The 26133-nt window shown below is 51.1% G+C and overlaps 1 protein-coding gene across 3 annotated transcripts; it reads right to left on the reverse strand.

Moving 5' to 3' along the window:
• Positions 1-395: 395 nt before the first annotated feature.
• On the reverse strand, positions 396-25080 carry GTPBP1 (GTP binding protein 1). Of its 3 annotated transcripts, none has more exons than XM_007189066.2 (12): positions 24717-25054; positions 21938-22049; positions 15846-16026; positions 14901-15249; positions 11191-11314; positions 10215-10329; positions 6396-6540; positions 6098-6280; positions 5215-5350; positions 4398-4576; positions 2908-3108; positions 396-2001 (listed from the first exon to the last, which is right to left on the reverse strand). In XM_007189066.2, the coding sequence occupies exons 1-12, from the start codon at positions 24906-24908 to the stop codon at positions 1909-1911; spliced, it is 2010 nt and encodes a 669-aa protein (XP_007189128.1). In that variant the 5' UTR covers positions 24909-25054; the 3' UTR covers positions 396-1908. The 3 variants fall into 3 exon arrangements, with proteins under 3 accessions (XP_007189128.1, XP_007189130.1, XP_007189129.1); XM_007189068.2 differs by lacking the exon at positions 24717-25054 and adding an exon at positions 21797-21854; XM_007189067.3 differs by lacking the exons at positions 396-2001; positions 2908-3108 and adding an exon at positions 3334-3484 and having other exon boundaries at positions 24717-25080.
• Between the last annotated feature and the right edge of the window lie 1053 nt (positions 25081-26133).

Raw genomic sequence — 26133 nt, forward strand, 5'->3', positions numbered from 1 at the left:
TTGAGCCCGGTGCCCAGCTTGCGGCCTCTGCTATGGACGTGGGAGCCGGCGTGGGTGGTAAGCAGTGTGATGACCATTATTCACCGGGTACCGCCCACGTGCTGGGCACACCAGGGCCTCACACACATTCTCTCGCTGAATCCTCGCAACAACCCGATGTAGGCATTTACCTCTTGCTGTAGATGAGGAAACTGAGGTTCAGAGGATGGCAACTTGTCCTGCGTCACAGCTGGCGGAGGAGTCTGGGTTTTGAAGCCATGCCTGCCTGACAGGAGAAGCTGGGCCCCTCCCGGCCCGGCCCGCAGCCGGGGGCTCTAGGGCAGGCAGAGCAACGGAGCTCCCCGTGGCCGCACCTCCACCTGGAGGGGCTGGGCAGGGAACAGGACACCGTCAACTTGGAACAAACTTTTATTTTGTGTGCTGGTCTGGTCGGTCCCTGGCCACAGGTCAGTGGTAACTAGAAACAGGAGGGGAGGAGCGGGGAGCAGCGGCGAAGGGTCGGGGATGGAAGGGAGGCGAGGCTGAGGAGGGACCCAGCCAGATGGGCGTCCCAGGCTAGAGAAAGAACATATCTCTGCCCATCAGTCCCCCCTAAAGCGAGGGCTTCAGTCCACAGCTCTGAGCAGGCTGGTTCAGGGCCCGTGCTGCCATCTCTGGCCTGGGCAACACCACCCCCACCCCTGGCAATGATTCTTCCAAAGGGCTTAATGCTCTGAGCTGGGTCTGGAAGAATCTTTTTTACTACCTCCTACCTGCTCTCCCCGTACCCCAGTTGGAGCTTCCAAATCTGGGGCTCAGGCCCTTCACTGCTGGGCTCCTGTAGCAGCCATGCTGGGGCGACGTGGTGGGGAAGGAGGGGTTCCAGTCCCGGCCTGGCTCAGAGGAACACCTGGCACCCCCGCCAACAGGAGGTGCTGTTGACCGTGACCCTGAGCAGGCGGACCCCAGGCCCGATCATCAGGGCCCTGAGGCCCAACAAGAATCAGAGTCCAAGTCCAAGCAGGAGGCGGCCCCAGGGCGAGGTGAGAGCCCCAGCTCGGCAGACTCCGCAGAAGAAGAGTCGCCCCAGCCAGCCAGGCAAACAAAGGATTGTCTCCGAGGGGAAAGAAGAGCTACAGCTGTCTTCAGGTCAGTGGCAAGGGTCAGAGAGGAAAGGAGGGTCCTACGACTCAGTCACCAACACCCTCCACACGTCTACAGTTACAGCCTAAGAGCTTTTGGCATTACCTGTTTGGGGTTTGAGGGAAACAAGAGGGAGAAAGAGAAAAGGGGAACCACCGCTCTCCACTCTGCTAAGATCCCCAGGTCGCAGAAGGACGGCCCCCTGCTCTGGCAGCAGCAGATACTTGCCCTGGACGCCCCTCAGCCCGGAGGCGGCTCTGTGGCGGGGCTCCAGGCGCACTGGAGAGCGAGCACAGGGAAGGAGGGCGCGCTTCAGCTCCCGACAGCCCTGAAAGGTTCTCACCGAGACACACGAACGGACAGACAGACGGGCAGCCAGCCAGCTCCTGGAGGCTGGTGGCCAGCCACGGAGGAGAAAGGAGGAAGACTGCCAGGCCCTGAGCGGCCGTACTCCTGCACCTCACACGCCCACACACACCCACACACACACTAGATAGACAGATAATAAAAAGAATAAAAACTAAGGGCCCAGATGTACAAAAAAGGTGTGAGTGAGGAAGAAGGCGGGGAAGAGGGTCGGAGATGGTCAGTCCTCCAGAAGTCTGGCCACCTTCCTCAGCTTATAAATTACAACCCCCCCTGGAAAACGGGGGCGGGGGGAATGACGAGGCTCCGGGTGCGGCCGGGGGGAGGGCGAGCGGTGGTCAGAGTTGCTCTGGCCCATCTGGTGGAGCGGTGGCCAGAGAACGAGGATCCCTTGGGTGGTGGAGGTGGGCTGGGGGAGATTCAGCAGCCGCTGGCGGGAGGCATGCAGGCCCCCTGGGACTTCACCTTGTGACGCTGGCCCCCCCGTCGCCGGCCCCCGCTGCTGGGCTTGGGCTGAAAGAGAGAAGAAGGAGCTTGAGAAGCAGTGGCCCAGCGGGAGCAGGGCAGGACAGGACAGCAGAGGGGCAGCGGGAAGCGGGGGCAGGAGAGGAGCGAGCAGCCATCTGCTACGTCCTCCGCCGAGGGAGCCGGTGCCCACCCTGCCTTCCTCGCAGGTGGTGGGTCACAGGTGATCGCGGTGTGAGAGGAGCCGCTCAGAGAAGCACAGAGAGAGCAGGAGCTAACATGTGCCACTGCTGACAGGCGGGAGGAAAAAAGAAATGAAGGAGTCAGTGAAAGACTCGATGAGGAGGGAGAGCAGAAAGGACAGGCCCAGGCAGAAGCTTCCTCCTCCAAAGAGGAGTCGGACGAAGAGACGCCGGAAAGGGGCGACGTGAGGGCCACCAGGAGAGGACTCCAGGGGACAGTGCTGGCAGGAGGTGCCGAGCGAGAGCCACACTGACAGGGCCCAAGACCACCTACCCTGCAGGAAGTGTCACGTCGGGGAAGGGGCCAGGAGGACCCTCTAAGGCAGCGTCTTTCAGACGTTTGGGCTGTAGTACACACATACATCACGTGCACTCTCACACACACAACGCTCACTCTTATTATGACAGGGAAATGCTGACATTTTTCTATTCTCTTTCATTAAAACTAAGTGCTGGTCAGGACCCATTAAGTTCATTTCATGTACGCCACATCTCAGTTTGAAAAACACTGCCTTGAGAGACAAAAAGCTCACACTTAGATAGCACTTAGGGACCTGGAGTTGTGGGAAACACCCATGTAGGAACTCAAAGACGTGGCAGACTGGTGAAGGCTGCCGGCGCTCTCCTATGAGTCACCTCCACGGCCACGCCGCCGCCCCCACCCCGCCCGCGGCCGTCAGGGGCCCAGGACCAGCCTGGGAAGCGCACTCACCTGTGGCTGGAGACCGCCGGATGCAGCTGGCTGCGCAGCCGCTAGAGAGCAAGCTTCATCTCCAGTTGGGGGTGCCCCTACTGCCGGCCCTCCAGAGGGACCTCCCTCTTCTCGTTTGGGCAGGGGACCCTTTTTCGTCGATTGCATTTTAATCTGCTGGGGCTTGGAGTTCATTGGGGAATTGTTGGTGGTCTGGAGGAGCTGCAGGAGCCAAGGGGGTGGGGGATGAGACAGAGCTGCAGGCAGAGACCTGGGCTCAGCCGCCCCCGCCCCACCCCTGAGGTCTCAGGGACCTCTCACTCCGTGGCCTGGCTGGGCCTGGGCGAGGTGGGTGGCAGGAGGGCGATGACAGGGCAGTGGGGTGGAGAGATGTCCTCTCCGCTCAGCGTACCAGGGCTGCCCCAGCCAGGGCTGATGTCTCACCTGCCTCAGACCAGCCCAGAAGGGTTCCAGCCTGTTCCCTGCCCCAGCTGCTCTTCCCACAGACAATCTGTGAACCTCAGCCATCTCCTACTCAGCCCAGCTCCCAGGCTGGGGTCCAGCCTGCCCAGAGCATCAACTCTATCTCCTGCTGCCCCTGTAACAAGAGCCTGGGGTAAGTTTTAATTTTGGGCCTCCCAGAGAGATCAAGTGAGTGTCTCAGGAGCTGGAAACATTTGGAGTGTGGCCATCAAAAATCTTAAGAGCTACCACCCAGGAAGGACTGACTCAGAGCCTTCCCTCATGGCCCAAGTTCAATCTCAAACAAAGCAGCGAATAGGCCCAGCTGCATCCCCAAGGGCATTACAGCATGTGCGGGCAGCTTCTGCCAAACCCTCAGCCAGTCCTAAGCCAGGGGGCCTTCGAGGATGATCCTCCCCACTCCCCAACACACTCTGCAGTCTTAGGGTGACGTGGACGGGCCTAAGGAAGGCCATTCTGGAGGAAAAGCAAGCCTGAGGCTGATTCCAAGATCTCAGCCAGGATGTATGGAGCAGGGGTCAAACCACTCCGTCAAGTGCCGCTACTCAAGGCCATGGATGAAGTCTGCAGAGGGCATAAGGTGGGCTCCAAGACACAAAGAGCTCAAGCCCATGCCCCACTGCTAGCCAGCACTCACTCCAACTGGACCCACTGCTCTAAGGGCACGGCCCCAGCCAGACCATCGGAGCCTGTGCCCAGCATCTCAGAGGCCAACACTGGCTAGGCCCAGACACTCTCCCACCACGGACTGCCATGCCTCAACTCCACCTTCTCTCCTCCATGGTCACTACCAAAGCTCAGAAAGACAGGAGGTCTAGGGAAACCTCTCAGGAGAGCAGAGAAGATGGCACTAAGGCTATACCTCGGCGCTGTTCCAGTTCTCCCGAGGTAGGGCCTGGTGCCTCTGCCCCTGGCAGTCAGTAAGATTTCACAGGGCTCCTTGAGGAGAGCGTGCTGTGCTCACAGTCTAGACTGGAGCAGCCCCTGGTACTTCTTGCTGGCAGGCAAGGTGGTCTGCCCGGCCGTACCTTAGTGATGGTGCCCACAGCCTTGGTGCGGCCCTCCCGGAACACCAGCCGCTGGTCTATGTGCAGGTACTCGGGGGTCTTGATGAAGCGGAAGTGCACGGTGGCCTTGTCCCCGGTGCGCAGGCAGTCCTTGTCCATGCTCAGGATGGTTGCTGTCTGCCTGATGCTCCCACAGTGCACTGCCAAGGGGGCCAGCAAGTCAGGAGGGGCCTGAGCCACGCAGGGGCCTCAGGGCAGGGGGGGCAGTGGGTGAGAGCACGACACAAGCTCGAGCTGCGGCAGGCTGAAGACCTCAAAGGGCAGAGTGAGGCTAAGCGACTGGAGGCCCGTTCTTGGACTGAGCCTGCCTCACGTTCTCCCACTTTTCCCTCCAGTTAGACCCCGCTTGTCCCCGGACCCACTTGTCCCTAGTTCCTGAACACAGGGCACTCTGTTTGCGGGAGTGCCTTCTCTGGACTGTGGGCTTCTTGATGGCAGGGCCCTTGCCCATCTTGTCTTTGTCCCCAGCACCTTGGCAACACCGCCTGGCACACTGCAGCACTTGGTAGATGTCTGCTGAAGGACTGAGTGTGAGGTCCTTGAGGGCAGGTCTGGGTCTCCAGAGCCCAGCACCGAGCTGGTGCTTGGTTAGTGTTTGCAAGAATGAATAAACCACAAGCCGCAGCTCGTGGGTGGAACGGAGGGGACGGCATCACTGAACAGGGCAGCGACCTGACTCTTGGCTGCAGCCGGAACTTTGGGGTTTGGGTTGCTGGAGCACACTGTAGGGGGAGATAGAGCAGGGGGCTTCAGGCTGGCAGTGCCTTTAGACACCTACCCATGGCCTGGTACCGCGGGCTGATTGTGGTGGGGTGGTGAAGGACGAGGATCTCGGCCTCGAACTCCCAGGATGCTTGGGGATTCAAGCGTGGAGAAACCATCACCATGCCCTTCCGGATGGACGAGCGCTTGATCTGAATGAGAGAGAATCCCAGACCTCAGGGACAACAATGCCTTCTGGCCTCACCCCCTGGTCACAGAGGACCAGGACTCCTGGGAACTGCCACCACCCCAACTTGGCCTTGACCTCTCACTGCACTGGACCACAGGCCTTCTTTAGTGCTACATGGGAAGCCTCAACACTGCTATTGGGGGGTCAGGAAAGACTTCATACAGAAAGTGGCATTTTAGCCAGGACTTGCAAGACGGGTCAGAATTAAGTGGGTGGCGAGAGGGCAAAGGCAGGCAAGCACTCAAGTAGGAGAAATAGGGCGAGCATGGTCTGGCTGTTGGGAAGTATATAGAAAACCCGGCTTTGCTGGTTAATTTGGCTGGTGCAAATGACCCAGGAGCTAGCACTGACCCCGATCCCCAGGGGACTGAAAGCTGAATGGCAAGAGGATCTGGCATGGACTGAAGAGCCCCGTGTAGAAGGACCCCAGCAAGAAGGAAGAGCAGGAAGGCTCCCAGCTGACCTCACCGAGCTCAGGGTACCAGGTGGAGGAACAGAGCTCAGGAGGCCGGCAGGCCTAGGTTCAAGTCCCGGTGTTCTCCCCGAATGCTGGGCAAGTCACTCAGGCTCTCCTGAGCCTCAGTTTCCTCATCTGTAAAAGTGAGGTCAGTAATCCCTGCCTTGCAGAGCGGCTGTGAGGACTGGAGATGACCCAGAGCCTAGCATAACACGGAGCCCGAGGGGAGTTCGTGGTTTTATCAACACTCACCTTCTTCAGTGCGAAGGAGGCCGTCTGGCCCCCCCGCACCTCCTTGACAGGCATGCGCTTGCGATGGATCGATTTGACAGCAATGGACAGGAAGTTACCCAAAGGATCTGGGCCCAGCAGCAGCGTGTCATTCAGCTTGATCAGGCCCCGCAGCGTTGTCCCCGACACCACTGTTCCCACACCCTGCAGACAAGACCCCGGCCCAGTAAGTCCACTGGCACTACAGACTTGCCCCGGCACCCCTGCGGGAAGCGCCACTCAGCCTCCCACCTTGCTCAGTCCACCAGAACCCACTCACCGGGACAGAGTAGGTGTCGTCAATCTGAAACTCAGCGGGCTCCTCCTCCCGGTAACTGGTGCGAGGCGACAGCAGGTTGAGGAACATCTTCAGCAGATCTAGGTTCTCGCCTGTAACGTTGGAGATCTGGAATATCGGGCACATCCTAAGTTGGCGGGGGGGGGTGGAGAGAGAGGAGGAAAGGTGCTCAGGTGGCGAACTCCCGCCTGATAGGGGATGAGCAGCAGGAGGGCTCCTGGAACGGCCGCTGCTGCTAAGGGTCGCACCACCCCTTCACTGGCCTCCCAGGTCCTCTGCCCAGCCCACCTACTTCTGTCCAGACCTGCTCTGAGGCCTCCTCCTCCTATTTAGCTTTGTCTCTGAAACCTGTCCCCTCCTCTCTGTCTCGGTACGACTACCCTATTTCGAGCGATCACGACTGCCTCTTCTTCCTAAAGCACACACATCCTTAAAACCTTAACCAACTTTCCACTGCAGAAAAGACAGCCGGAATCCCTCCTCCCAACATCTCTGCCAGTTTATTTCTCTCAAATTCCTATATTCCAGCCAGACCACAGAACACTCCCTCCTTTCTCCTAAGACCTCGGTACCTTTTTGTTCCCATGTACTTGTTCACTCTGATCCTCCCGCCTGAATTCCTTCCCTCTTATCCAACTACCAAGTCCTCTCATCCTTCAGAGCCCATTTCCAGCGCCGCCTCTTCCAGGGAATCCTTCCCAGATGGGCACTCTTCATTCCCTCTGAGTTTTCAAAGAACCTTATTTTTTTTTGGTAAATTTTATTGAAGTATAGTTGATTTACAATGTTAATTTCTGCTATACAGCAAAGTGACTCAGTTATACACATATATATATTCTTTTTCATATTCTTTTCCATTATGGTTTGTCACAGGATTTTTTTTTTTTTTTTAGTTTATTTATTTTTGGCTGCATTGGGTCTTCGTTGCTGTGCGTGGCCTTTCTCTAGTTGCAGAGAGCGGGGACTACTCTTCGTTGCGGTGCGTGGGCTTCTCATTGTGGTGGCTTCTCGTTGCAGAGCATGCTCTAGAGTGCAGGCTCAGTAGTTGTGGCACACGGGCTTAGTTGCTCCGCAGCATGTGGGATCTTCCCGGAGCAGGGCTCGAACCCATGTCCCCTGCATTGGCAGGTGGATTCTTAACCACTGTGCCACCAGAGAAGCCCTGTCACAAGATATTGAATATAGTGCCCTATGCTATACAATAGGACCTTGTTGTTTATCCGTCCTATATATAGTAATTTGCCTCTGCTAATCCCAAACTCCCACTCCTTCCCTCCCCTACTCCCCCTCAGCAACCACAGTCTGTTCTCTATGTCCGTGAGTTTGTTTATGCTTCATAGATATGTTGATTTGTACTGTATTTTAAATTTCACATATAAGTGATATCATATGGTATTTGTCTTTCTTTCCGACTTACTTCGCTTAGTATGATAATCTCTAGGTCCATCCATGTTCCTGCAAATGGCATTATTTCGTTCTTTTTTTATGGCTGAGTAATATTCCATTGTATATATATACCATATCTTATTTATCCATTCATCTGTTGATGGACATTTAGGTTGTTTCCATGTCTTGGCTACTGTAAATAGTGCTATGAATATAGGAGTGCGTGTATCTTTTAGAATTATAGTTTTGTCTGGGTATATGCCCGGGAGTGGGATTACTGGATCATATGGCAACTCTATTTTTAGTTTGTTCTTTTAAATTAATTTTTTGGCTGCACTGGGTCTTCGTTGCTGTGCACAGGCTTTCTCTAGTTGCGGTGAGCAGGGGCTACTCTTTGTTGCGGTGCGCAGGCTTCTCATTGAGGTGGCTTCTCTTTGTTGTGGAGCATGGGCTCTAGGTGTGCAGCCTTCCGTAGTTGTGGCACGCGGGCTCAGTAGTTGTGGTGCACGGGCTTAGCTGCTCCGCAGCATGTGGGATCTTCCAGGACCAGGGCTCGAACCCGTGTCCCCTGCACTGGCAGGCAGATTCTTAACCACTGCACCACCAGAGAAGTCCCTATTTTTAGTTTTTTGAGGAACTGTTTTCCATAGTGGCTGCACCAATTTACATTCCCACAAACAGTGTAAGAGGGCTCCTGTTTCTCCACACCCTCTCCAGCATTTATTCGTAGACTTTTTAATGATGGCCATTCTGACTGGTGTGAGGTGGTACCTCATGTACTTTGGATTTGCATTTCTCTAATAACTAACGATGTTGAGCAACACTGCATGTGCCTATTGGCTATCTGTATGTCTTGGGAGAACCTTTTGTCTCTGTTACACGTGACTACATCTGATTTTCTGTCTGTCATCTGAATGGCCTCTATATCTCCTATTCACGATTAATCAAACTCCTCAAGATTAGGAATTATATATTTCCCACAGCTCCTAGAATAGGGACTGCACAGAATAGGCACTCAACAAAATGAATGAATTGAAATGGGGTCGACTGAAACGTACCCCCTCTGCTGGCCAACTGTTGGTACTGAAGACAGCGTCAGGGCAGAGACACAGGCCACAATGTCAGGCTGCTCCGGATCCTGTACTTAAGCAGCCCCAAGACTCTGGGAGAAGGAGCAGTGTTAACAAAATTTACTATTATCAAGAGATTATCTCTGACCAAGGAGTCGACCACCTTGAGAACAAGGACTATGCCCAAGTCAACTCTGACTCCTCAATGCCTAGATGAAAAGCCCAGCACGGAACAAACATCCAATAAATATTTATGGAATCAGGGAATTCCCTGGCGGTCCAGTGGTTAGGACTCAGCGCTTTCACTGCTGAGGGCCCAGGTTCGATCCCTGGTCAGGGAACTAGCATCCTACAAGCTGCGCGGCACAGCCAAAAAAAAAAAAATTTATGGAATCAAAGGACACGCTAATGAGTAAATGCCAAAACTGATCTGTGATTAGAGAGCTTTTGAGAAACAACCGTGTAAAAAAATTAATAATAGGACTTCCCTGGTGGCACAGCGGTTAAGAATCCGCCTGCCAATGCAGGGGACCCGGGTTTGAGCCCTGGTCCGGGAAGATCCCACATGCCGCGGAGCAACTAAGCCCGTGCGCCACAACTACTGAGCCTGCGCTCTAGAGCCCATGTGCCACAACTACTGAAGCCCGCGCGCCTAGAGCCTCTGCTCCACAAGAGAAGCCACCGCGATGAGAAGCCCACGCACCGCAACAAAGAGTAGCCCCCGCGCGCCACAACTAGAGAAAGCCTGTGCGCAGCAACAAAGACCCAATGCAGCCAAAAATTAAAAAAATTAAAAAAAAAAATTAATAATAACCATTCTAAAAATGGCTGTGTATCTATCACACAGCAGCCAGGCACAGTGCTAAGTGCTTTACGTACATCATTTCCAGCACTTACAAGAGCCCTATGAAGAAGGTAATATTATTCCCATTTCACAGATAAGGACACTGAAATCTCAGCTGGGATTCCAACCTCAGTGAGACCAGCACCTCAGAATCTGGGTCACCTGATACAGCCCCCGAGCAACACTGCTGAGAGCAGAATCTTCTATTTCAACCAATCTCTCTGCCTGTGCAGAAGTGAATGCTCCCAGGACTTCCCTGGTGGTCCAGTGGCTAAGACTTCATGCACCCAGTGCAGGAGGGCCGGGTTCGATCCCTGGTCAGGGAACTAGATCCCACATGCTGCAACTGAAGAGTTCGCATGCCACCACTAAAAGATCCCGCATACCACAATGAAGATCCCACGTGCCACAACTAAGACCAGGCGCAGCCAAATAAATAAATAAATATTTAAAAATACATAAATAAATAAAAGGAGGAAGTGAATGCTCCGTACCCATTACCTCTCAGAGCTGAAGTTGGAGGCTGTAACGATCACATCATCCTTGCTCTGCACCAACACGGGGATCTTGCGGCAGCCGGGCGACTTCAGCAGGCGCTGTAACAGCTTCAGGGTTTCTTAAAGGGTAAAATGGAACAAAATTAGGGGAACATAGCCTTCTCTTTGGCCAGGCTTCTGGGGCAAGACAGGTCCACTCATTACTGATGCAAGCAGGAGACAAACAGATGGACAGTGTTAAATGCCATAATGCCTGGAGAAGCAAAAGGAGCATCAAAACTTTGGGTGGGTAAGTGCTTGCTAGAGCAGAAGGAGAATACAGATGGGGACTGTCCGCTAAGGTTATAAGTCTGAAACCTGTCAGGTTTCTCCAGAGTCTCTAGAAGACCCGCCTCCTATAAGCAAGTGATTTGGGAGTCCACCAGAAGGACAATGTTGTTCCTAGAATGCCCTGCTTCCTGGAAAAAAAGTTCATCTGACAAAAGGATCTCTAGGACATTTAGACACCTGTAGAAGCCCTTAGGAGGCCCTCCAAAAGGATACGTCTTCACTTCTCTTCCACCACCTTTAGCAACGGGGGAGAAATGCATGAAAGCTTAGTCTTGCAACACTGTTTTGAAACCTTTGGTGGTAAAAGGTAATCAGACTCTCTGCCCAAATGTCTCCATGTATGTCCAGCTTAGATGGTAAAACCCAACCCCTTCTGCCTGGAACCATCTGAAAAGAGATGCCAGATTAGGGATTTCAAGGACCCTGAATTTGTAACCAGAAGGAACAATGAGCAGGAGATAACTCTAAGCTGTGCTCAGACCAAGAGGCAAGCAGGGAGAAAGCAAAAGATTCTGGGTTGATGGACATTCAGGCCAAGGTCTAAGCACGATACAAGGAAACAGAAAATTCCGGGTAGCAGATCCCCAAGGAGCCACAGTGCGTGACTGCCCCAAACAGAGAGACTGCTACTGGCCGTTGGCTTCACTTACCTTGCAGGATGTTGGCAGGACACATGTCAATCTTGGTGACCACCACAAAGACAGGCACATTGAGTGCCAATGCCAAGCCCAGGTGCTCCTTTGTCATCCCCACGATGCCAGCATTGCTGCCCACCTGCCCCGACACAGAAAGAACCGTCAGGACACGGGAGACAGAGATTGCTGCCGGGTGGGCACAGGGGCTCAAAGAAGGCTGAGGTAAGAGAGAACTCCCATCTCTGAGGCCACCATCAGGACAGGACACAGGCGGCACAAGTCTTAGGCCAGAAACAAAATGGCTGTAGATGAAAGCTGGGCTGGGCACAGATTGCTTTAACCTCCAATTTAACAGTGTGGGCTATCAAAATCTGAGGAGACTTCGAAACAATAAAAAAGACAAACTCAGTCTGGGAAAACAAAGTCATCAAAGTGGATTCAGTTTAACATCCCTGGCCCCCAGCTACGCAATCTATAAAATGGGGGATAATAATATTCACTTTAGAGGGTCACTTAGGTTTAAATGACCAAACATATGCCAAAGGTCCAGCACACAACTAGCACGAATTAGGTATTCAAGCAATGGCGGGGACTTCCCTGGTGGCGCAGTGGTTGGGAATCTGCCTGACAATGCAGGGGACACGGGTTCGAGCCCTGGTCCAGAAAGATCCCACATGCCGCGGAGCGGCTAGGCCCCGGTGCCACAACTACTGAGCCTGCGCTCTGGAGCCCGCGAGCCACAACTACTGAGGCCTGCGCACCTAGAGCTCGTGCTCCGCAACAAGAGAGGCCACCGCAATGAGAAGCCCATGCACCGTGACAAAGAGTACTGCCCGTGTGTGGCAGTAAAGACCCAGTGCAGCCAAATAAATAAATATAAATAAATTTATTTTAAAAAAAAAGCAATGGCAGCTGTTACGACTGTTACCATTCCTTCCTGTAACAATAAATGTTTTAAAATGTTATCATAAAGGCTGGTTAAATAAATTAGAGCACATGCACAAGTGTGCGATACAAAAGAAAGAGAAAACTCTTAACTGATGTGGGGTAATCTCTAAGATATGTTTTAGTGGGAAAAAGCAAGGTGGTATACAGCATGCTACCACAGGGAGTGGTGATTGGATCACCGTTTGAAAAAAGCAGCTGGAAGACATTTGGGGGAACATCTGAGATAACATAAATACTTTTAGACTAGATATTGTATGATATTAGGGAACTCTTGTTCATCTTCTTGGTTGCAGTAACAGTAGGAGACTGTGTGCTAAAATATTTTAGGAGCTGTGTGCTGAAGTATTTGGGGGTGAAGAGTCACAATGTCTACAATACAATCTACCTTCAAATGATACAGCCAAAAAACCAACCAACCAAAAAAACAAAAACAAACAAAAAGAAAACAAAAACCATACACACACACATAGAAAAACTCCACATATGCATCTATCACATGTACAGATAAATATGGCAAAATGTTAATGATTGTTGACTCTGAGTGGTGGGTTTATGGTATTCGTTGTACTATTCTTTCAACTTTTCTGAATGTCTGAAATTGGAGGGAGAGAATATACACATATATGCTGGTGTGATTACAAAATATCTCTAGAGGATACATAAGAAACTGGAAGTACTGGTTGCCTGTGGAGGAAACAACACAGGCGGAAGAGAGGCTTTAAGTCCTTTGGTACCTTTTAATTTTTGTACCATATGAATGTATTACTTACTAAAACAAAATAAAATTAAAATTAAAATCGCCATGACATATTTATTTATACAGGGCTTTATACATTCCACAGGGACTTCCCTGGTGGTCCGGTGGTAAAGTCCCCTTCGAAGGCAGGGGACGCAGGTTCGATCCCTGGTTGGGAAACTAAGATCCCACATGCCGCGGGGTAACTAAGCCCGCGTGCCACAACTACTGAGCCCGTGCGCCTCAACTAGACAGCCCACGTGCTGCAAACTACAGAGCCCACGCACTCTGGAACCCGCGCGCCACAACTAGAGAGAGAAAACGTGCACGCTACAACTAGAGAGAAGCCTGCATGCTGCAACGAAGTGTCAGCGCGCCGCAACGAAAGATCCCGCGTGCTGCAACTAAGACCCACCACAGCCAAAAATAATAAATAAATAAAATAAATATACATTCCAGTGTTTTCAAGCGATGCTCTCATCTGATCATTACGATTCCCAGGTGAGCTACCACCCCACCAGCACAGATGTCCCACGCGTGTTCCCTTTGCCTACACCGAGACCCCTCCACCATTTCCCTCCTAATTCTTCCCATTCCCTCCAACCACCTTTCCTAACCAACCCAGACCTGCTTTTGTTCTTCCCAAGCGGGATAAGAGAATGCTCTCTCTCTCTGTTGTCTCTATATTTTCAAGGTTTTTTTGTTTTTGTCTTTCTGGAAACTGATTGCCATGGAACAATAATGAAATATTTCATTGTTTTCCACAGAAATTTTTAGTATTTAGCTCACGGCCCAGAAGTCAGATAATACATAGCATTTCATCTGGGGTGAAGATATGTCCGTTAATTGACCTTGATCACTGTAGCTCAGTTAGACAAACGCTCATGTTAAACTGATTTCTATACCCTTCTTAATCTCAACCCAACAACAGCCCCAAATACACCCTATGGCGCTCCCTTCGAAACCCCTTTTTGTAGAGCGGCTTTCCTTAGCCAGTCAAGGTCGGTAAGGGCCCCACATGCAACGTTCAAAGATATGGGAGATAAGACCACACTGAGATCGCAAGAACCTCGGGCAGAGAGCTGACAAGAGTGTTCACACATACGCTCTGCTTCTCTTTACTCTCCGGTCTGGGGAGAATTTGCCTGAAAACCTGTGTTTGTGGGGCAACTTGATCAAGTTTGCTCTGAACAGATGTTGGCATTTACTACACTTACTAATACAGGCAGCTGGAGGAACTGGGAAATGGGGAAGGGTTTTGAGAAGGATTTTTGCCAAAGGAAAACTCGCTCGCTTGCACTCTCTGTGAAAGCTGTGAAGTTGTGACCAAGGCTGTGGGCCTCACACACCCCTACTCTCTGGCCAGGCAGATCAAAGGGGCCCAAATGCGAGCTTCGAAGCATGATCCAGCCCAGAAGCCTCTGCTCCCTTCCCTTTTCAGTTCACCTACATGATGAGCTGCTGAAAAATCTATTCCCACTAGACTGTAAGCTCTGTGGGGGCTCGGGACAGCCTGTTCACTGCTCTGTCTTCAGGCCTGGCACAGTGACAGGCATGCAGAAGCTTCTCAGCAAATAGCTGTGGGACTGGTTGACACTGGTTCCAGGCTTCAGAAGAGGCCACCTCTCAGGCCCCTCAATGGCTGTCTGCGCTCTCCTCCATTTCCTTCCCAGGCCGCCCCATCTCGGAGGGTGCTGCCTGGTGTCATCTCAAAGTAGCCCAACTCCAGGAGGAGATACTTCTGAAGGTAATAAGAAATGCCCCAGGAGAAACCCTCCCCACCCCTCTCCGAAAACTAAGAGAGGTCTGCAAATGGCACCTTGGTTTCTGCTTAGAGGATCTCCTCCTGGCCTAACCTAGGAGAAGGATCAAGGTACACTCCTTGAGAAGGCTGGGCACCCCTGCAAAACTTGTCGTTCTTATCCAATTTCAAAGCCCTAAACCAAAAGGCCCCGGTCTCAGAACAATTGCAAACACTTGCATATCACCACACCCCAGGAGCCCAGCTGAAGCCCCCCGTCCTCAGCAGCGCCTCACTTACCATGAGCATGCAGAAGTCAGGCAAATGGCCGGTCATGCCAAAGACAGTGGTCTTCAGGTACTTCTCGTGGCCAGCCAAGTCGATGAAAGTAATCACCTTAGTGGATTTCTCACAGATCTTTGTCCACTCCAGGCTGCCACCATGGCTGTCTGGCTTGTTTACCACATTGCCTTCACTGTCAAAGCCCAGAATGTCGTTGCCCACACTGCTGGTGCGACCAGATTCAATCTCATGTTTGTGGCGGAAGAGTTTCTGGCGGGCGAAGCCTCGGCCGTTGTCCAGCTCCCCGTGGGTCAGGACCCCCAGAAGCGTGCTTTTGCCGGCATCCACGTTGCCCACTACCGCTACCCTGTGTGAACACAAACGCACACATTTGTGTGAGAGCTGGTGAGTGAGTGAAGCGAACCTCGGCAGCCGGATCCGTAAGGACGGGCTCACGCCCGAGCCTCTCCAGCTCTCTGCTCCATCTATTCATGGATGAGCACATTAGGAATGCTCCTGGAGCTGTATCCAGGGAGTAGAAAGTTATTCCGGAGGAACTGAGTTCCCACCACAATGACTTTCTCCCTTAACTTCCACTAGCTTTCCCAAAGCTGCCAGACAAAAGCCCTAAAGCCAAGAGAGGTACAAAATGCTCTCCTCCATTACCCTGGTTTCAAGCCTCCCGGCCTGATGGGAAAGCAAATGCAGCCCACAAAATGGCCACAGAACATATGGTTGGCCTCTCTCCCACTCTTTCCAAAGGGAAATATTTAGGGATGAGGAAGTGCAGAAACAGAGAATGGAGCTATGGTGTCTCTGGACACTCTTTCCATGCCTCAGGAAGCGAAAGGGTGTAGCCGACACGCCAGGTGTCAAAGGCTCAATCACCATTCTCTGTGAAGCCCTAGACCCCAAGGTCATGCTTCAGGGGACCTGGAGCTGAAGGTTCTGAAGCCTCCTCACCTGACTTCCAGGAAGTCATTGTCTCCTACTCGTTTCCGGACCAGGTAATCGCGCACACGGCCCCCAGCTTCTTGGCGTTCCCGGAGGAGGATGACATCAGCCTCTATTTGTTCTGCCATGCTCTTCACTGTGGCGTAGGAGGCCTCCATGTCAGCTTCACTCAACCCGTACTCAGTCCCATCTGGTGACAAGACCCCAGACGTCAGCCTGCCATCAAGTCTGCCAGTCGGCCACCCCTAACCAAGGTCCCACCCTGGGCACTGAAGAACATGGCTCTCTCTACCAGATACTTCAAAAACTTGGGCACAAGTAAAGTTAATAAATAACAGGCTTCCCCATTAAGCAGGGCATTCATTAATTCATTCAACAGTAATCACTGAGACTCTCCTAGGTTTTATGCCAAGTCTCATGCTGGGTACTGGGAATACAGGTGCCCTTAGCGAGCTCACAGCCCAGCGGGAGAGACAGGAAATTAATTAACTGCAATACAGCTTGAGTGCTTTACTACAGAACTGTACAAAGAAAATGTAAAGCATGAGCAACTAGCATTGCCTGGGGAAGCTGAGGACAGCTTTGCAGGGTGCTGACTCCAAGCTGCATCTCCAAACATGAAAAATGGGCCTGCGGAGAAAGGAGGAAAGACATCCTAGGCAGCAGAGCAAAGCATGGAGCACGGCAGATCACGGCACGTCCAGGGACCAGTAAGCAGCTCGGCGCGTTGGGGAGCAGGATGTCAAGTGGCGGGAGACCACATGAGAGGCAGAAACAGTTAGGCAGACGAACATCACACAGCAGCAAAACACATATGTACCAGGGTGGGAAGCCTCGGGGTTACACAGGGGAGTAACAAGATCAGATCGCTGTGGGACAGAAAGATCTCTTGAGCAGCAGTGTAAAGTGAGCGCTGGCAAGCGAGAGACCAGAAACGGGGAGCCCAGTTAGGAAGTAATTCTAATAATCCAGGCAAGAGATAATGACAGGAGTCAAAGGAAAATGGAGAGAGAATTTAAGAATGAGTTTAGGGACAGATTTTAACAGAGGTGGCTCAGGTGAAATGTCCAGCAAGTAGCTGGAAAAAATGAGTCTGAGCTTTGGATGAGGAAGGATGGACCAATCAACCACTAATTTACTGAATGCCTACTGTATGACAGTCCCGGTCAGGTACTGTCCACGTGGTGTCACATTTCATTCCCGCAGTAGCTCCTCAGCTTCTCCTCCAGCTGTCTCCTGGGAGCGCTCCTCTCCTTCCCTGGGCTCACGTGCCCAACCTCTCTTCTGCCTCCAAAGACCCTGCAGCACCATCTCTCACCCCGTTCCACTTCTTCCCCATACAAACAAGCTCAAGGCTTTCCTAAACTAAAGGAGACCCAACCCCTCTTCCCTTGCCCCAGCTTATCTACTGAGCTACCATCTCCTCCAAGCATCTCCAGAGTAATGGACACTTGTTGACTTTATTTCCTCACCACCTTCTCACTGATCTGATGACTCTGGAAAAAACTGGTTTTCAAGTCATCAGTGGCGTTCTGCCCACTCATCCAATGCCCTTTCCTTGACCCCTTCACAGTCAACACTGCTGGCAACTGTCCCTTTGTTTACTGAGGCACTTCATTCCCACCCTGCTTGCCTATAACCCAAACTCTTCTGATTCACCTCCCGGCCCTCTGGGTCTTCCTTCTGTCTCCTCTGCTGGCTATTCCTGCTGCTGTCCCCAAATGCCAGTCTTTTCCAGTAGTCAGTCAGTGGCCTTCTTCTCTATCCTTGAAACATTCCCCTTGGCCGTCTCATTCTATGGGTTCAACTGTCACTTTGAAAACTATGAAAACATTCATATCTAGCCACTCTTCCCAGAGCTCCATCCACACCCTTTTTAAACAACAGCACAAAAACTAACACCATTAATAAAGCATTTTAGTCCTCCCTGCAACCCCATGAGTTAGGCATTACTGTTCCCATTTAACAGTGGGGAAACAGAACCCAGAGGTCTCTGAGCTGGGAGGGAGCAGAGGGGCCGTGTGAGCTTGGGTCTCCTGATCCCAAACCTAGAGCCTTTTCCTTGGCAAGGGCTCCTCTTAGTGCCAGACCAGTTCCTCCTCTTGCCTTACCTATTTCTGATGACACCACTATCCTTCCAGTCACCCCAGCTTAACACTCATCACTCCAGTCCTGCTCCTTTCCTTGTCCCTGCTCTCCTCTTTTTGCCAATCCAATGCCACCAGCCTGATTCAGGCCGTTATTCTACCTGAATGGCCACAAGAGATCCCTAGCTGGTCTTAGCAAATCCAGTCTCTGTTTCCTCCAACCCATCCTGCATAGACATACAAGCTCACAGTCCTAAACAATGCACAGCTCTGACGTTGTCACTTCTGAGTCAAAGCCTTGGAAGGGCTCCCCAGGCCCAGCAGCGCTCAGTTCCAATTCCTCAGAGGCTTCCATCCCCCTCCCCCGTCCTCGCCTTCTAAGCTTTGTTCCAGTGCAGGTGGCCCGTCACCATCCCTCCATGCCTCTGCACTTCTCTAGCTCTGTACCTTTGCTCACGTATTTCCCGCCCTAGAAAGCCAATCAGCGCATCTCCACTTGTCCAAATCCTACCCATTCTGCTCCCTTATGAAGTTTACCATGGAACAGTGTTCTGGATGCGTGTCTTCCCCTGTTATACACAAGCATCTCGAGGACAAGGACCATATCTCAAACATTCCTGGACGCTCCACGAGGGGTGCCTTTCCTACACCAACTCCTCAAATGTTTGTAAAATGTAAAACAAATGAACAAAGAGGATGCAGTTGAGCCAAGGAGTTTCTTTTCCTTTTTCTTTTTTTGGCTGCACCGCATGGCACGCAGGATCTTAATTCCCCAACCAGGGATCGGACCCATGCCCCCTGCAGTGGAAGCACGGAGTCTTAACCACTGGACCGCCAGGGAAGTCCTGCAAGGAGTTTCTAAATGCATGGCCAACTGAGCTCTGGAAATATTCTGGGTGAGAGAAGGACTCGGAAGCATCCCTAAGAGAAGGCCAGCTAGCCCTGCCATTCTTGCCAGACCCCCAAATTCTATCCAAACTTTCCTGCTTCTGGTACAATGAGAAGCAAAGCTTTCAGATCCTACCCCACACCAGCAGGCAATCACCAGTGTCACCTCATCCATCCAGGATTTCCAGAAATGCACCCGGTCACATTACCCTTCTCCAGCACGCTCTGTACTCCTCACTCTGTAGGAGTGGAAACAAAGGCCAAGGAGAAAAGCCGCAGAGGTCCAATTACTAAAGGCCACATATTCAGCCATGCAGGAACCTAATCAGATCTCGGTCCTGCCACTGACTTACCTTTCCTATATGTACTCTCCTGCTCAACATGCTGCAAAGGCTCCCCAGACTTTCAGGATAAAAGTCTAAACGCTTTGGTATGGCATTCAAAGACCCTCAGATCTGGGCCCTGAGTACCTGTCCAGTCTCCCCTCCTGACACTCCCAATCTCACATTCTACATTTCCTACTTTACTGAATCACTCCTGGTCCGCCAAATACTCCACACTCACCAATGCCTCCATGCCTCTGTGCCTGTGGCTTTCTCTGCTCACTCACTACTGCCTCCACTCACCTAGAAAACTCCTACTCATCCTTTAGAATTCACTGAAGGGGCACCTCCTCCTTTGGAAAGACTTTTAAGTCTTTTCTGACCCTCCCACAAAGATGTAACACTCCTCCCATGCTCCCTGAACTTTTAGTGCAGTACCTGGGTCTTAGAAAGTCATGATTTAATATTTGAGGAATGAACAAGGTTCTTTTTGAAAGAAATCTCATGGTAAATCAACTATAACCTGGAACCCTTAGAAAATTACTACTGCAACTATTAATACTAGCTAACATTTATATAATGCTTACTATATGCCAAGTGTTAATCTTTACCATGCCACCATGGACTAGATTCTATTATTATCCCCATTTTAAGACAAGGAAAAGAACCAGTAGGCAAACTTAGACCCACCAGGTTCCAGACCCTGAGCTAACTACTAGGTCACATTGCCTCCTTTTAAAATATCAACCTTAACTTAAGAATGTATGCTTAGGGACTTCCCTGGTGGTCCAGTGGTTAAGACTCTGTGCTTCCAACGCAAGGGGTGCGGGTTCAATCTCTGGTCGGGGAACTAAGATTCTACATGCTGCGCGGCGTGGCCAAAAAAAGAAAAAAAGAAAAAACGAATGTATACTTAAAGAGCACATTCCTCCACCCTGCTTCGAATTTTTTTAAAGTCTAATTTATCCCTACAAAACTTGCCTCAGGTTGTGGGGGCAGTGGTGGTACCATCCGCCCGATTTCATAGACGAAGGAAGCGTCAAACAGAGGGCAAGCACCAAGCACACACAGAAAGTCAGGGATGAAGCTGACCCTGGGGGCCTCGCATCTCTCTTAGTCTTCTGCTTGATCTGCAACTTGTTTAACTAATTACAATCTCTTTCTGCCCCTAAAGAATTCCAGCAGGAAGCAGTCACTATGCATCTAATAGCATCCAATTGGTAGATGCAAAGATAACGCTTGGGTGTGTAAAATACGTGCTAATGAACGTCTGACATCTTCTTATGCTGTGCCACGGGGGGGGGGGGGGGGGGGGGTTAATGAACTGTGAGCCACCGAGGTACGGTAAAGCTCACTAAGAGTCCACATTAAAGCATAAGCAAAGAGTGGGGGCTTTAAGAATCTAGGTCTTCAAAGAACAGTCCCAACACTTGTCAGAACTGATCTAGATGTGGTTTCTTCAGTTCTATAAGCTTGAGGTGACCTTTGAGTGGTTCATCCTATTACAGCGGGCCAGATGTGCACCTGACACAAAAGCTTTCAAAAGGCTACCAATGATCCCCCTAGTCACCAAATGGAATGGCTTTTTCTGAACCTGACTCTCCCTGCTGTCTCTGTAACACCTGACAATGCTGGCCAACTCCCTCTCTTTCTTGACAGAACCTCTTGGTTTGCCTATCTCTCTGACCATGCCTTCTTTAAGGTGGTAACACCTAAAACTGGGGAGGTGGCAGTAAATACAGAAAGGAAAGGATAGATATGAGAAACATTTCAAAGGAAAGCAGAGCAGTATTTGGAGATCAAACCCTTCTTCCTTGTGTCATTCTTGCAGCATTTCCAAATATTGTTTTCTACTGAGGTTAACTATGTATATGCCATCTCTCCTTCTTGGGACAGAGACCAGATTTTAAGTATCTAAAAGTGCTTTGCAACAGTATCAAGACCTTCTAAGATACTTCATAGATATCTGTCAAATAGTTTAAGACTGATTTTGAGATTTCCTCCATCTTAGACTCAAAGTACAAAAGAATTATTACCTGCCTTTACAAAACCTACATTCAGAAAAGAGAACTAGTCCCTTAATGATGCATCGAGGCCTACTTAGGCTTCTTGTAAAGATGACAGAGACAAGATCTGGTACAGGCTAAATTCATAATTATTGAACAAGTCCAGCTGCCATTTCAGCAAAGATAATGTCTTAATGAAGATGAGAGTAAGCGGGCTTTGTATTGAGGATATAAACTAGGAATGACCAGGGGGAAAAAAGCCCAGGATATAATCTGGGATTCTGTCATGGGGGCTGCCTTCCTCTAAAACAATGGGCCCCATTACAATGGAATAAGGGGTTTGGAGGACAATAACAAGTCCCTTCCAGAATGGCAACAAGCCTAGATGTCTGATGGGATCTCACAGGGAGAAAAGAGGACCTCTGTTATCACAGCTATCCCCACCGAATGGTCAGTATGGTCCAGGGCAAGGCAGCCTTGCTGAAGAGAGGAATTCTGGATGTCCTTTCCTTGCTGACATCAAGAAGTATCACAGGGGTTCTCTGCTAAGCAGGCAATAAGTAGCAGTGGGATCTGTAAATCGGGCTTGGAGGGGAAGACCTAGAGCTGCCTAAGGAAGGCTTAATTCTAGAACTAACTGTGACTTACTCTATTACCTCGGACAAGAAGTTTCCTTGCTTTGTGCTTCATCTCCTCTTATGCAAATGTAGAGTACTGGCGGTAGAAAAGCAGCATCTGTAAAACCGCTTGGAAAGTGAATTTTTAAAATAGTAAAGTGAAAGGAAAACTATGCTCACCTGATCCCTGCCCAATGACATATATGGTCTCTCCGCATCCCTCGTCCATCCTCTCCCACATTTGCCGAAGTAGGCTGTCATACTGCTCTGATGTAGGGCTCACTAGAATCAGCTAGAAGAGAAACCAACAGCCTTAGGACCACACTTACTAGAAGAACACCACAGCCAAAGCAGATCAAGAGCCTGACCAAAGACCCTGACCAAACCCCACAGCACCCTGATCTAAAACAGCTGTGCAGCCCTCTCATGCCCTCTCTGCCTCTCCTTAAATAGCCTTTGAGCCCAAGGCCTTATGAGAGTTGAGTTATATGAAGTACTGAAATGAGTATGTCTGAACCACAACCCACAGAAAAGAGGGTGTGAGCAGCCTGCCTCCTGCTGCTTAACGGGAGAGGCAGGACCACAATGACCGAGAATCTGGCATTGTAGGTAGAAATTAATGAGTAGTGCTTTACACCTACATGCTAAAGTCTTCTACCTGCAGCTTGCAACTCACAGGACAGAGATCTCATATACTGCCATGCCCTCCATCCAAGGCCAGTGGTTCCCATAATAACATAAGAAGTCTGTTCCAACTTGCCTTGGCTATCTCGATTATTTAGGAATCGGCAGTAAAAACTGCTGCAAGACTCATCTTTATCAACAAAACACATTACCCCTAAGATGGGTATTAGCACCGTCATTTTGCGACTTTCTGCCAATAACACTAAAATATCAACCACTTATCTGAGGAGGCCATTTACCAACAGGCATGTCAGATCCCATTCTCTAACCACTCATGTGTGACCTTGGACAAAGAACTTAACCTCTGAGTCTCAGTTTTTTAATCTACAAAATGGAGATACTACTACCTACATCCTAAGGCCACTGTAAAGACCAAATAAGATAACATGTAAAGCATCCAGTCCACAGCTCAATAAGTGGTAATTACAATTTTCTTCACCCAATCATCCTAGAAAAATCTTCCTGGATGAAACTAGCCACCACAGTTCACTAATTGTTTCTCCTTTTGGAAGCTCTCAGAGCCTTATGTCCATCCCCACATTTAACTGTAGCAAGTATATAAACTTATAGCTTCTAATCTTTTCCTCAGGAATCAATCTGTTCAACCCATCTATTCTCTCCCTTCACATCAGTTTTTCTTTTCAATATCATCAGTATTAATCTACATATAGCTTCTCAACTTTAAAATACTGAGAAGGACTTCCCCAGCTACGTGATGAAGCAACACTTCCCTATCCTGGAACATTAAATAAGTTGGTCAGGAAATAAAGGTACTACTCTCTGCAACTCTGCCCTGCAATTTCCCACTGTTTTCAGGTTTCTTCAGCACCTTGGCCATGAATTGACATCTAGCTCATCTGCTTGAGTCAAGTGTATCTCTTACAATTTCCTGAGTTGACTCATCAGAGCTTATACTTTGAACCTGGGTGCTGGGTCCTGTGCATCGTGTCCCATTACCTCACACATTTCCCCTGACCATCCTCTCTCTGAACTTGGCCAGCCTCGTTATGGCATTAGAGGCACCAGACAGAACCACTGTGACAAGGTGCAGTACCAGCTTCTAAGTGCTCAGCAGAGACTAGAGGGAGAGATCAGTTAGCTGCAAGGTAAAGTTCTCTCCTGTTTGGATCAAGTTTCATGCAATTTTGCCACCACAGACTAGAAAGTCACAAATGTTTTCAAAAGTCGTTAAACTTCTCTACTGTAAGTATTCAACAACAGGTAGGAGGTGGTATCGGTGTTCTATCTTGCATCAGCTGCTATTTAATCTGCACAGGGAATTATCACTTTATTCAGTTCACTTCAAACATTTACTGAGTAGTATGTAACCGGCAGTATAGTAGGTTTCTTACATACAGTTCTCATTTTTACAATGCATCTGTACTAAAAAGATGATGGTGCTGGAGAACTGAGAGGTTAAGAAACTTTCCCAAGGTCACAGAGCCTTTTTAACTGGCAGGGCAGGAAAGGGAACCCAGACCTGTCTGACTCCCAAGTTGGCATTCTTTCTTTTAGCAATGTTAGGCACCTTCGAAACACCAGTCCCAAATTATACCTAATTTTTTATTCCTCCCACCCCCAACGCCAAGCAGAAGATGAGCTCTTAAATCCTGCCCACCTTCTCAAGAGCTCAGAAGACACGATTTAAATCGTCCTTCATTATTCCAGTCAAACAACATAAGGTTCCACTCCCAGAATGGCGAAATGATGGGTCACTGCCCATCTTTTCACTTCTGTTTTGGGTGGGTTTGTAAAGTAGACATTCTTCAGACGTCCCTCTCCCGGACTGAGCGACTACTTAATGTTTCCTCTCCCGACACCAGGAAGAGCCGCAGCTGCCTCCCTGCTCCCCCCTCGGACTACATGATCCTCCCGCGCGCCCTGCCCAAGCCACCTCCGACCCTAGGCTGCCGTGGACAGTCCACGGGGAGAGCCACTCTCGATCTCGGGGGAGGCGGCACCGCGTGAGGACGACCACTGCGCGAGTAGCTGCCGGCATCCGGCGCCCGCGTTCCACGTGGCGGAGCCGAGGGGTTGTGATCTCGGCGGGAGCCGGACGGCGGGAGGCCGGGTGGGCGCCGCCGGGGAAGGACAGCGGTGCGGCGGGCCGCCGGAGCCGCCCCTCGCCGGAGAGCCCGCCGCGCGTCCCGCACTTACAGGTGGGTGGGCTCGGCCCCTCCCGCCCCTGCCGTCGCCCCGGAGACTGCTCGGCCCCACCGCCCGGTCCCCCTCGGCGCCCGGTCCCCTCGGCGCCGGCGCCGGCGTCCGGGCCTACCTTGCTGGTGAGGTCCAGCTCCGGTTCGCCGTTGAGCGTCTCGCCGTCCTCGCTGCAGTCCGAGTCGAAGCCGCCGTGGAGCCGGGCGGCAGCCGCCGCGGCCCTGGCCGCCCCCGGAGAGCTGGGCTCGGGGGCGAACATAGAGGCAGGGACCGGCGAGTCCATCGGGAAGCGACTCCGCTCGGCCGCCATCTTTAATAACTTAGGCTAATTCGTAGCCGGCCTCCCCTCCCTCCTCATCTCATTTGCCTAATCTATGCGCAACCCCGCCCCAAGACTCATCAGAATAATTTATGCGAAATTTCTCCAGCCGCGTACAGGATGACACGTATCTCTAGCTAAGAAACAATCGACCAGGCCTCTCAGCCACCAATCGCTGCAGCTCTTTCAAGCACCTAATGAATAATTAATGAGAGCCAAAGCCCAACAACAAATGTCTGAGACGTCACGCGCCTTGATCGTAACTTGGGAGGGACAGCACCATCTCCACGCTACCTGCCAGGAGCCTTCCCGCCAATGGGAGCAGAGCAGGGCACGACTGACACAGCAGCCATACAATGAGAGAAATACACACAACGCTTACCTTCACCGCCCATCACTCTCCTAGTTTTCAGAGGCAGTGCTCAGCTTCCCAATCCTGCTGCTAGGCAGTTGGGGGCGGAGAGCCTTCCGATGATAGACAGGTGAAAGGCCCAATCCAGTCTTCGGATAAGTCCCGCGCCTCGGGCCACCGCCCACGGAGATAGTAAACTGCGCAAGGCGCCTCCCACTCAACTCAGTGACTCCGGGCAGTCACTGAAGACTGATTTTCGACCTGCTGGCAGCCTCCAGGCAATTTTAACACTAGGATCGATGCCTGGAATACTACGGCAGCCAGAGCGCGGCAATTAACTGAACGCTGACCTTAGGGAGAATTCTCCATTCATTGCCTCTGCGGAGAGAGCAATTACACGACCAAAATGAGGCAACCAGCTCAATAGAAGCCAAAAGTACCTCAACACATTTGTGAACTGTAAGGCCGAGATCTAGAGTCTGTTAAGGTAGTTTCCTATGGATGATTCTTTCTGTGTCATCAGCTGTGTAAAACCCAACCCAAAACACTATCAACAGAAGTTTTACTGTCTTGAATTCCTCTTCCAAAAGACTGAAGAGCTTGATGAAATTAGGGATTAGTCAAACTCTAATAATGCTGGCCATGGCCACTCGTCCCAGGCAGCAAGCAAGAAAGAGCAGCCGGGGGCTTCCCTGGTGGCGCAGTGGTTGAGAATCTGCCTGCCAATGCAGGGGACACGGGTTCGAGCCCTGGTCTGGGAAGATCCCACATGCCGCGGAGCAACTAGGCCCGTGAGCCACAATTACTGAGCCTGCGCGTCTGCAGCCTGTGCTCCGCAACAAGAGAGGCCGCGATAATGAGAGG

This window comes from Balaenoptera acutorostrata, chromosome 11 (genome assembly GCF_949987535.1).
Source record: "Balaenoptera acutorostrata chromosome 11, mBalAcu1.1, whole genome shotgun sequence".
NCBI classification, from domain to species: Eukaryota; Metazoa; Chordata; class Mammalia; order Artiodactyla; family Balaenopteridae; genus Balaenoptera; species Balaenoptera acutorostrata.

Bases quoted from the DNA above. Each gene is read 5' to 3' on its own strand.
- GTPBP1 (XM_007189066.2), bottom strand. From the start codon at position 24,908: ATGGCGGCCGAGCGGAGTCGCTTCCCGATGGACTCGCCGGTCCCTGCC. The intron at 22,050-24,716 runs GTAGGCCCGGAC...TTTCTCTTCTAG, and splicing joins AGCTGGACCTCACCAGCAAG to CTGATTCTAGTGAGCCCTAC. The intron at 10,330-11,190 runs GTAAGTGAAGCC...TTACCCTTTAAG, and splicing joins TCCTGCCAACATCCTGCAAG to AAACCCTGAAGCTGTTACAG.